Genomic DNA, 11,934 nt, shown 5'->3' with positions numbered 1-11,934 from the left:
AGATGCTTTTGGAGCTTAACTGAGCCAGTCAGAGATGGGCTGGCTGACAGCTGGATGTTTTCATTTACTGTGCTTCAATCAGAAAGTGGCTGAAGGCTACTCTTCTCTATGTACCGCTCTGCCTTTTCTAAAGGACGTGGGTTGGGATTCAAAGGACATGGTCTTTAGTCAATACAGACATTGTAGACAGCAAACACAAATCAATAGAAAAAAATAACTTTTTTATTTACAAAAAAATCCAAATATTGGATGCTGTAAACAAAATTCACAATCTGTTCCCTCTAGCAGATTCAAACATGTCAGTTTTTTAGTCCATTTTCCATCAACTCCTTTTCTGCCTGTGACGCAGCCTATAGTCAAAATATTCCAAAAGAGTAACCCAAGGTGCAGCTTGCTGCAACAGAACACCTCAAAGCAGGCAATGATTGTAGAGCGGTTGGAGGGAGAGACAGCCAGCGGGCAGAGCCTCCTCCATTCTGCAAGGCTTTGCAGCAAGTCTCGTTAACTTGACATCTTCCAACTTTGTACTTTACCATTTGCTTTGTTAGAAAGCCATTATTTTAACAAAATATAACATAGAGATTCTTTCTTAGCACTGAAAATGCTATGCTAAAAGAAATTTTAAAGAAAGATTATATTCAAATAGATGCTATATATGAAATTACTTTTTTTGGCTTTTTGGTTTCATCTAACACACTTCATCTTCAACAACAACAAAAAAGCTTACTTTTGAACTGACAGCTATCAACATAATACATTTCATTTACAAAATAGTTCACAATATTTATTGAACAAGCATTGCATTGAAAACAACTTTATGCACAGTGAAGCAACCAACAATAAGCAAACAGAAAGGGGTGGTAAAAACAGTACGTTCACTTTTCATTTCCTTCCTTGGGTTGGATTACAGATATTCTTCCATCCTTGCATTTTTGGAGCTACATTATTAGTCTATCCAATACCAAAGTGAGCAGATACTTGATCCCATTTCTGGAAGGGAAATGTCCATCTTGATGTAGGAGTTCTTGAGGCAGCTGGATTTACTGCAAATGAAGTAAACTTTTAAAAACGGCATTGTCACAGGCTATGTGTTCTCTGACATGCCAGGCTGGACAGGTGAGAAGAGCCTCCAAAAGACAAAACTTCTTCCTGGTTTAAAGACACAGCACACTAGGCCAGATAAACACAAAAGCAAACAAATCACAGGCGCTAACAGGGAGTCGGGAGCTGTTCTTTCTTCTGACCTATACACATGGCTCTCTCTCACCAGACAAACATTCAAATTTTTAGGCCACACATCCACAAAGACAGACATATATTTCACTGTGTGTTCAACTACATATGCACAAGACTATAGTACATACAAAATAGAAATAAATTATATAAGTCTTAAAGTAAATGCTGGAAGTTGTCTTGAGTACAGCCTGTTCTATATGAATAGGTGCCAGGTGCTGGCACTTCCAACTAAGCTACCAACCCTGAAGTAAGCAAGAAAAGAATATAAATATTTAAGAAAATAAATGAAAGTGTATTTCAAATAAGGCTCTTCCAGACAAGAATCTGTGTTATAAATTAACAGCAGGTTATTGTTATGGCAGAGCCAGAGACCTCCAGACTCTTTAAAATAGTAGACGACTCATTTGTCAAGAGTTAGGGTGAGAAAGCAGATCACCAGCTGCTCCTGTGTTCACAAGTGCTCCCCTAGTTTTCTTTTAGAAAACTTTGAAACAACTAAGCAGGCGGAGCTCTGGTTTCTGACAGGTGAGTGCCAGGCTTCATCTGCAAACTGAACAATGTTTCCTGGGAAGTTGCAATTAATTTTTCAAACCTAGGGCTCGAGTGAGGGAGACTGAGCCAAGATGGTAGTAGGAGTTCCTTAGAAAACTGAGTGGCAGTGCAGGGGCTGTTGCAGCTCTGACAGAATTCACAGGGAAGCTGCTACAGCAAACCCATCAGGTTCCCATTAAGGCTTCAAAGAAAGATGCACAAAAGGTAGTCCAGACAGATTAACCTGGATTAACCTAGCACTAAGCATCTGAGGATCCCTAGATAAACAAACAAACAAATTATACTGCCAACAGAAGGACACTTTTTTCTCCCGTAGTCTCTTTAACTGATGATGAAAATCTTCTGATTGGGTCTTCGAGGAATTATCATAGCAAGCAGTCATCCACTAAGGTTGTGGAGATTATGTGGTTGTTTCACAACACAAAGGGAAGGTTCTTATGTGTTCGTTTTGTTTTGTTTTTAACAAATGCATTTTCAGAGACCAGTATCTAGAGGACTACTGGCAAGGAGAAAGGGTGGTTTTAGGATTAGCTGTTATTGAACTGAAATAGTAATGCCAGTTCATTTCACAAAGGTATAACTGGTATTTTTGTAAGAAAGAAAATAAAGTTGGATTTGATTTAATGGAAAGTGATTTAAAGTACAGTACTAAATATTTAAATGCAGTGTGACAACCAGATCAAAGATGTTTCATATTGACATGATTTATAAAATGTTATATATAATATATATCTCATATATAAATTTTAAGCAATTGTGCAAATATTCTTTAAAAAGGGTCATTTCACATTACTAAATTCTAGTGGTCCAGAAATGCAGAATGCATTCATTAAAATTCATTTAAACATTAGCAAGTAGTGTTTAGATCACCGGAAATCCTTTTTAGCAGTCAGGGATTTAAGTAGCCTATTACTGATCCATGATCCACTAGATTAAACATCATAGAGGAATGCAATTATATTTTTACAATGGGTTCAAACTGTCAAAATGGCAGTTCAATATAAAAAAGAGTGCTCTGCCAAACAAATATTCTCCCATTTGTGGAATTCTATGGCTCACCGAAGAAAAAAAAGAAAAATAAATCCCACTAAAACAGTATAATTTCTGCTCTTCCTATGAAATATATTACTTGGTTCCCTCCTTCATTTAATTTTTTTAGATGTGGATTTAATTCATCATTGCAATATGCCCACGTCTCACGTTATCCTGTTGAAAACATAAAAACACACAGTATTTAAACATTTCCTATTTGAGACATTATTCTAGATCATAGTCAATCTACTGTGTATATATACATATAAAATGTATATATAAAATGTATACATACACACACACATAATTTATACACACATACACATGTACCTATGATAATATCAGATCAACAAATGTTAACTTTATACAAGTATTTGCAAGAAAAAATAGGGCATTTTCTCCACCATTCACAAGCTTATATGTTATTTTCTTCTTGAGGCAGTCCCTGATAAAATAAAATAATCATTAAACCATAATTTTGCCACTTCAAATTTTCGGAAGGCAACAGGCACTTTGATGTATATTGGTGTGTAACAAATATAATCTCTCTTCATATATTCTACTATAACTCTTCTAATTGGGTATTTTTATCTGTTAAATCTTTGGTCCTTGAGCACACTTTCTTTGTTACAGCTGTTTTTGCTTGCATTTTTACATTTTAAAAATGCAATCTATGCACGCAGCTGGAATTAATGGATTGGGTCATCATAAGTTCTGCTGATTGTTACGAGAACTGCACCAACCTACTACTGTTCATTCGGAGCAAGCCGTTTGTTAGCAAAACAAGATCATTCCACAGAAAGCACTTGCTACAAGCCTCAGACAGTAATCCCAACGTTGGAGTTCCCCTTTTTCCTATATTGTTACTATTAATATCTGAACTCCTAAACTGATTCACAAGTTGGAGTGAGACCTTTTTTTCCTCTGTATTTTCCCTTTTATGAATTCCATCTTAAAAGAAACTTTCCACTTTTTTTTTCCTATGGCAAAGCTATGGGAGCAGATATAGCAAACCCATATTGTCATCACACATTTCTTCTCTTGTTATATCAGGAGAACCTGGTTGCTTTTAATGACAGGTCTCTCTTTTTTTGCAGGATAGAATCCAATTGGGTAGGAGAATAAGGGGAGGGAAAAGGATCCTTTCGAGATCATGCTCCCACATCTATTAAAAGATACATAAGCTTTGCCAAACTTAAAACCAGGAGCATATCATCATTGCAGAAAACACATCCCTAATAAGGGCTGGATCACTTTTTTTTCTCTCTTTTTTTTTTTTTTTTCCTCTCCTGTCTTGTCTGAAATGGCTTCCCCACAGGACATTTTTAAATGATTTTTAATTGCAGGGTAGCCAAGTGGAGTAGGTCTGTTGCTGGCACGTGAATACTGGCTGAACCTGTGCAATGTAGTAATTGCTAAAGTTGGCATCTGCTACATAGGGGGCTGGCTGGTAATAGCAAGTGACATTAGCCACATTAGGAATGACATTTTGGTCAGCTAACACCCGGATAGCCAGCATGGTGATAAGGTTTAAAGTCTGTCTTCTTTCATGTCCCATCAGGCACACGGTGCTCTCATTTACCACTCCATGAAGGGTCATGAGATACTCATACTTGCGGTCTTCCAATCCCACAAAGTGGTTCTGCAAATAGGACTCCAGTTTTCTCTGCTGCTCTCCAATGTCTGAGAAGTCGATGAAAAACCTGGAACACATATACCTTTGAAGGGTCTTGATCTCATCAGAGGCGGGCCTAAAGCCCCTCACCAAGAGGTTGCAGTACTTAAGCAGGCCTCCGCCTCGGATTTCCTCTGGGTTCCTGGTGGCAATGATCTTGTTACAAAGGTGATCAAAGGCTTCCTGGAAATCGCCATAGACGCTCTCCCCGATTATTGTGGGGTGAAATGTCTCAGTCATTGGGTTCTCTGAACATTCATAAAAGAGCAGAAGAGAGTCTAATTTGATTTGAAAAGAATCTACACTGAATTCAAACTGCCTCCGGAGGGAATCCACAAATTTCAGTTCCACATTTTTGCCACTGTTGTTTGACAGGGATATAAGACTCCAACGGTCAGAGTCATTGCACACTTTAACCATTTTCTGCACATAAGCTTCCTACAATTTAAAAGATAAAACAAAATGAGCAAACCTAGAAAATAATACATAAATAAATAAATACATCCTCTTCACAGCTGAGAATTATTTTGCTCTTTCCCTTTTGTTTTGTCAAGTTTCAGCCAAACAGTACCTACAGGCTTAAACGGTCTTCTGAAAATAGAAAAAAAAAAATACTTTTAACGAGTAGTTTTACTGTCTGGGAAAGGGACTAGAGGTAATAGTTTGAGGCTTTTGGCAGACGTAGCACAGTATAAGAGGTTTTGTTGTCATGTCTGACTTTTTAAGTGTTACTTTTTGAAAATGGTCTAATAGGCACAATATTCACACAGTATCCAAACAACATTCAAAAGACTCGGAAGGGCATTCAGCGGTAGGTTAGTCAGCCACTCACCCTTGTTCCAAGCCACCCAATTCCTCTCCGCCTGCGGCAATCAATATTATCAGTATCTTCTGTGTCCCTCCAGGGGCACTCTGCAGTTACAATCAAATATAAACTAAATTATGACATTCCGGGAGACTGCCTCCTCAGACAATTTTAACTAATCATATAAAACCCGTCTTGAACTAAAGTGGAGGGTGGGGAGGGGGTGCCACTATACCCTTAACATATGAACCAGCACGAAGAACCACCAGATAGACCTTTAACATGTAGTCAGCTGAATGCCGCTGTGCAATCTATTCACCTTTTCCAGTACAATAAAAAACTCATTGACTCACTTCTGCTTCAGGCTGTTATTTTCCCAAAGGCTAGATCATATAAGGACTCAAAAAATTATTTACATCATTTCATTCTGCCAAGTATCAGAATCTACTCTGGACAAGACTCCAACAGGGAAAGCCAAGAGTTAAACCGCAAGGAGAAAGAAGAGAAGAGAGGGCAGAGGACGACCTGGGAGAAGAGTTGTAGCGCCAAAGCATCAAGGAAACTGAAAACACTCAACACCGTCCACGCACGTCAGTTTACTGGTTTAAAAAATCAAAAATCAAAGAAATACGCGCGCCCAAACTCGTGATGGCCACAGATTCATGGCATTTAACCGATGCCCCTCTGCCCGCTCCCCGCCGCACCTGGCCCAGCCTGGGTCAGGACCCAGGTGCATCTCGGGTGGTGTTACCTTGAGCGTGAGTGGTGTGATCTTCTCTTTGTTCACCCCCTCGGGTAAGAAGTCCAACAGGCAGTCCAGCACGACGTCCTTCACAGTCTGAAACTCCCCTTCCCCGCGCAGGTCGGCGCAGAAGATGAGGTCCAGGTCCTTGTAGCCCAGGCCGCTGTCCTGGTGCAGGACGTGGCTGGCGGCGGAGCCGTTGAGGCGCACGTCGCGGACGCCGATGCGCTTCTCGGCCAGGCGCCGCCGCACCACCTTCACGATCAGGCTCGGCTGCAGCTCGAGCGTGGGGAAGTTGCCGCGCCCGTGAATCGGAATGGTCTCGCTCAGGATGCCGTCCAGCCGCTGCACTTGCTCCCAGTTCAGCACATTGCAGTGCGCCGTGGGGCTTTCGCAATAGTCCACGCAGTGCCCACCGAAGCTGCCGCCGCCGCCGAAGTCGCTGCCGCCAAAGTCGCCGCTGCCAAAGTCGCCGCCGCCGAAGTCGCCGCCTAGGGGAATGTAGGGGCTGCAGGCCAGCTCGTCCTCAGCCATGGCGAAGTACCCTTCGCCCTCCGCCATGTAGTGCCCGCCGAGCGCCACTTGGCCCTGGTCAGTCCTAAAAGGAAAGGGAAAGGAGCGCGGTGAGGACGCGCGGCGGCGGAGGGCAGAGGCCCGCCAGGAAAAGAGCGCCCCCTCCCCCATAGTTCCCTGACCCCGGGCCTCCTCGGAGACTCTCCCTCCCCCGGCCCTTACAGTCCCCAGCCGCGCCCCGCGCCCCGCAGAGCAGCCCCGCACCAAAAGTATCTCTGATGCATCTGGAAAGCGCAAGCGAGAGTCCCGTCTGTGTCACCTGGAGGCGGCCGCCCCTTCTAGGAGCGCAGCGAGCGAGAGAGAAACCGAGAGGCGGCAACACTTCAGGAGCTGTGAGTGCGCTCCGACAGCAACTAGCGACTTCGTCCTTCCCAGACCCCTGCCGCCTGCGCTCACCACTCCCTCCCCGCAACCCCTCCCGCGCCACTGCCACCCCAGCTGCGGTGGTCCCAGAGTGGCGGCTCTTGCTGCCACACACGTTCGTGTCTCTGGAGCTTTAGCAGTTGTGCGGGGAAAATGTCTTCAGTACTTTTTTATACCGGGCTTCTCTGCGCTTCCGGGGCCCGGAGCGGCACGCTCGCCACACCCTCCTCATCTGCATGGGGCGCCGCCCCCTCTGCCCTCCCCCGCCCGCAGGGCACACAGCTGACTAGCCCAGCAGTTAGTGCGGGACTGCGGCCGGTGAGCGTGAGGCCCTAGTGCGTCTGTGCGGATACTGTGTGCGCCCGTAGATGCGTGTATTTATACATACATTTAATTTATGTACGCCCCCTCCCGCAAATCTCTTTTCATTTTCCCCAGGAGGGGACACTTTAAATGCCCCAGGAATCATAACTGGTCATCAAAACCAGATCACGACTAAAATCCTGCAACTGCAGAAACTTCCCAAAATTCTCGCGGATACAGCCCGTCATTAGATCATCACGGTTGGGCTCCAGAGGTTCCTCACGACCGCTCTTTCAAACCTCGATGTCTAGCTAGACCATTTACTCCATTGATAAACCCCATCCAAGTGTGGACTCATGAATCCACGCTTGCACGCAAATCAGTCACGGCGCGTGAGTGGGAAGGGCTTCTTGATAACTGGGTTTCGATTCTCGAAACCTCGGGAAGCGCGCCGGGGAGCTCTGGGCGAGCCCGAGAAGGCGCGGGGGCGGCACCACGGGCCTCGGGCGTGCGCGGCTCCTGCGCACGAGTGGCTCCAAGGGGCCAGTGCGTCGCGGGGACCAGGACGCGTCACGGAGCAGACGCGGGCGAGCAGCCAATGGCCGAGGACTGGGCGGGCCGAGTGCGGCGCAGAGAGCGCGCCCGGGGAGTGCGTGCTGCCCCGGAGTCTGGGGAAAGGGCCGCTAGGTGTTCGGTGCCTTTGCTGCGAGTTCTCTCACAGAAAATTGGAGGCAGCGAAGCGCGTTCCTCGCGGCCCGCTAAGGTTTGGCCATTTTAAGTGCATCATAGTGTCAGTGGATACGATTTGGTTTTCCACGAGACGTAAAAGTAGGGGTTTCAAGAATAAAATGAATTCTCACCTCCAGCTTCGGTGACTTCGGCAGAGCTAATTCTACCCACGCTCAACTCGCGCCACCACCACTCTTTGCTAGAAAGCTGTGGCCGTCTCTTCGGCAGCTCGCTGCCTCCGTCAACGAAACCGGAGCAGCTTTCCCAGCGCCTAGACGCTGCCGGGGGGCCGAGGTGGGGCAGAGGGGAGAATGCCAGGGTCACAGAATACTCCCCAAACCCTGCTCAATCCTGCCCGCCCAGACTGGGAGGAAAAACAGCGCTGACCTCCTAACTGGGGGAGCCCCGGCCTAGTCACCCAAGCTGCGCGGCTCGGGGCTCAGGGGTAGGGTGCGGGGGTGTCACCCGTGGAGCGTCCAGCTGCGTGACAACGCCGCCCCCTGCCGGTGCCCTGCAGAGCTGCGTCCCAAAATGGAGAAACCCGACTGGCTCCGTGGCAGAGGCCGTCCCCTCAGCGCTGCGCCTAAGCACTGAGGTGCGCCTGAGGACTCTAGGACAACTACCCTGTCCGCATAGGGCCATCGCTTCCTTCAGAGCACACCCATGTGTTCCTCTGACCAGCCATCGGCGCATGAATCTATCTTAACCGGGCATTTTATACATGTATATGCATACACACATTCTTGTGTGAGCATGATAGAGCATTTAGTGACCTGTTACGTGCCAGGCAACTGGCTAAGTGCTGAAGATTTAGGAATGACTACCTTTCACAGAATCTAGAGGGCATAGCACCCAGGTGCATAATCATGGTTCAGCTGCATATGTATTTTGAGAGAAGTATATTCTGACGCAATCGCGTGGCGGGCTAACGACATAGGAAACAGAGAGACACCCAAGAAGGTGTCATTTGGACTGGATCTTGAAAGAAAAGAACGGATGTTCCTTCAGTAGTCGGGGAAAGAAGAGAAGAGCGTTATCTACAAAGGGAAGCGTATAGAGTTGGAGAATGTTTGAGAAAGGGTATGTACACTCCCGTGATTCATAAATGAGATTGGTAGTGCCTTGAGATAAGGTTTATGAGTACCAGGAACTTATTGAACACGTCTGGGCTATAACCTGTTTAGCTCCTTAACATAATACCTAATTTAATCTTCAAGAAGAAGGTATTTCCATCTCCTAGGGATCTAGAAACAGAGGAATCCAAGAAGTTAAGACACATTCCCAAGTTCTACAACTAATAAGTTGTGGGAGCAGGCCTTTTGGCCAAAAACAATCCATTTGGCTGTGAATGCTGTTTAGTGGTCATTACGGGGTAACAAGTGGTCTGTAGCTTACCAGTACCTTCTTATTGGAAAACAAGACAAGCACAAATAGCAACGATTTAAGGAAGAAGGAACGATGGGGAGGGGAGGGGGGCGGGAAGAAGAAAAGAAAATGGAGGAAGGGAGGGGAAGAGAAGGGAGAAAGAAAAGAGAGAGAGGGAGAAGAGAAAAGAAGAAAAGAGAAGCGAAAAGAAAAAGAAAAGAAAAAACACCTGTTAAAAATGTTTGCTTCAAAGGCCGGTATGAATTCTGCCCCTTCTTAAAACAAAGCCAAAGTAACAGATCCTGTGTTAGACACACTGTACTTTAAAAATCAAGGGTGTGTGCGTGTGTGTGTGTTTAGCTCTACTACAATTATTTTGTACTTTATTTTTACCTTTGCTCCAAAAACTAAAAATAAAGAAGACTCTTAGAGCTGATGGACACCTGCCTGTGCATACCTAGGATTTCGTTCTGTAGCACTAAAGGAATCTGCATTTTGGCAAGCTGTCAGGGAGATCCTGACACAAGGGCCCAGCCACACTTTACACTGCGCTGACAACAGCCACCATGGTCCAGTTCTCTAAGTGGGGACCCTCCCCCAAGCAAAGGCTGATCCCATGGCCATTCCCAGAAATGGAGGGCACAACTGAGAGGTGGAAGCACAGCATGCAGCTGGACTTGCAGGGCCTGCTTATGTGCTATATGCTGTGCTGGGGAGAAGATAATCCCAACAGCAGTGTGCCAAGACCGCCTCTCCCCCAAGCATCCAATGCTTTGTGGCTGACACTTCCTTAAACCTCTAACAAAACATTCCCCCTTTCCCAACCATAATCCAGACCCTACTGCCTCCTGCACTGGGACATCTGGGATATCTTACTTTTGGCAATGCCTTTGTGGGCAATTTAATCTTTGACTGGATTAATATGTGCCTGATACATAGTGACCAATCATTACATATTGTTGAATGAAAGCATATGTTCACTGTTCCACTCTTCCTGTCTTCAAACTGAAATAATATTTACATTCTAGGAAAAAATACTCATCCTCACATAAAATTGCAGATTCTGCAATTGAAACCATTAATTAATTTTTTCTAGATAACCAAAACAATTATGAAATGAACGCCAGTACTTTCCAAATACATTCACAACTAAGATATTTCTCAACACAGTTACTCTTAGATTAAATTTAGATGCAAAGTTGCTAAATTTTTCCCCCAGGCTTTAGCTTCTGAACCTGTTTGATAAATTATTTACTTTTTCCCACTCGAAAGGAAAAAAAAAAAACCACCTGTGGCAATATGAAGCTCTTAGTTGATAAAGTTAAGACCACCACAAAACTGAAATACGGACAGCCTAAATTTAAACTGCTTTCTAAGCGAGCAGAAAAAAAGTCCTTATTCTGAAAGTTTTAAAGGAAAGCTTTACATACAATTTTGCGAAAGAAACACTTATAATTAGTTCATCTTATTTTTAAAGTTACAGTAACAATCAATCTGGACTTAGCAAAATAAGATGTTCAGCTTCGGCCTTAATGATAGTTATTATTATTGAGTTTGTTATTATATCCCAGAAACTCTGCTAAATATTTTATATACATTATTTTTTCTAAACTTTCTCTAAAAACCAGAGCTGTACACATTATATCTCCATAGGAAAGACAGGGCATAAGAAGGTTAAGTAACTTAGAGAAATCGCAGAGCCTTGGTTCAGACCCATGCACGTCAGTTCCTTACATTCTGTGAGTTGGCTTGTTCCCAGTCTTCTCATATTCCCCCTAGACTTAAACTTGAGCTGGAACTGCACTCTGATTCTTCTTTCTTTCCAAGTTCTGGACATTCAGGTTGGGCATAACTTTGGAGACCAAGTGATTTTATCCTGAAACAACTGCTGAGGGCCAGAATGCACAATGACCTGATGAAGCAGATGGGCGCTTCTTCCCCAGCAGCCACGAATAACCTCTGTGGCAGCGGAGAGCCAGCAAGCTAGCACCTTATGGAGAATTTGCAAGAGACACCAGACACACTGAAACACAATGGGGTGCTTGAAGACTGCCCCAAGTTCACTTAGTGGTACTTTCCCCTTCTTGCCCTGCTTCCTACCTTCTCAAAAATGGTTTCAGAAGATGGGAAGCCACCAAATACGAAATTATTCCTTCAAGTTCATACCCAGAAGGAGAGACATTAGAAAAAAGCACCCCCCCACACACGCACACGCACGAAACCTGCCATTAAGCCTGCTACTTCCCTCTCTCATAGCATTCTAGCCAGTCTCCCCCCATATTCCTGTCCTACTTTTGGTCTTTCCACACCAGCCCTCTCGACTCTCTCTCTTGATTTTCCACCTTCTACCACTTCTGCTCTTGGAACCTTTCCACAAAAAGTGGCATGTACTTCTAGAAGCACCCTGCAATGCAGGCAGAGAAGTGGTAGTGTGAGGAATTTGAGTACTCCCCCACCCCTCTCTGTCCCCCACCCATTTGCTGCCTTTGTGTTGCAAATCCTAGTAATTCCAGAGACCACTGGGGTATTGTATGCTTTTCCAAGCATGCACACACATAT

At 44.8% G+C, this 11,934-nt stretch overlaps 1 protein-coding gene across 4 annotated transcripts in view; it reads right to left on the bottom strand.

The window, feature by feature from the left end:
* Positions 1-200: 200 nt before the first annotated feature.
* TENT5A (terminal nucleotidyltransferase 5A) overlaps positions 201-11,934 on the bottom strand; it is a 380,492-nt gene continuing 368,758 nt past the window's right edge. For 2 of the 4 annotated variants that reach the window (XM_055274170.2, XM_055274167.2), the window contains exons 4-5: positions 6,052-6,640; positions 201-4,933 (exon numbers count right to left, since the gene is read on the bottom strand). In XM_055274170.2, the coding sequence (XP_055130145.1) occupies positions 4,157-4,933; positions 6,052-6,603 (1,329 nt within the window). In that variant the 5' untranslated portion in view covers positions 6,604-6,640 and the 3' untranslated portion in view covers positions 201-4,156. Of the gene's footprint in view, positions 4,934-6,051; positions 6,641-6,819; positions 7,166-11,934 lie in introns of those variants that run through there. The other 2 variants (XM_055274168.2, XM_055274169.2) reach the window with 2 other exon arrangements.

This window comes from Symphalangus syndactylus, chromosome 4 (genome assembly GCF_028878055.3).
Source record: "Symphalangus syndactylus isolate Jambi chromosome 4, NHGRI_mSymSyn1-v2.1_pri, whole genome shotgun sequence".
Taxonomy (NCBI): Eukaryota; Metazoa; Chordata; class Mammalia; order Primates; family Hylobatidae; genus Symphalangus; species Symphalangus syndactylus.
The sequence above is the reverse complement of the archived record's forward strand: the minus strand, read 5'-3'. Positions and strand labels throughout refer to the sequence as shown.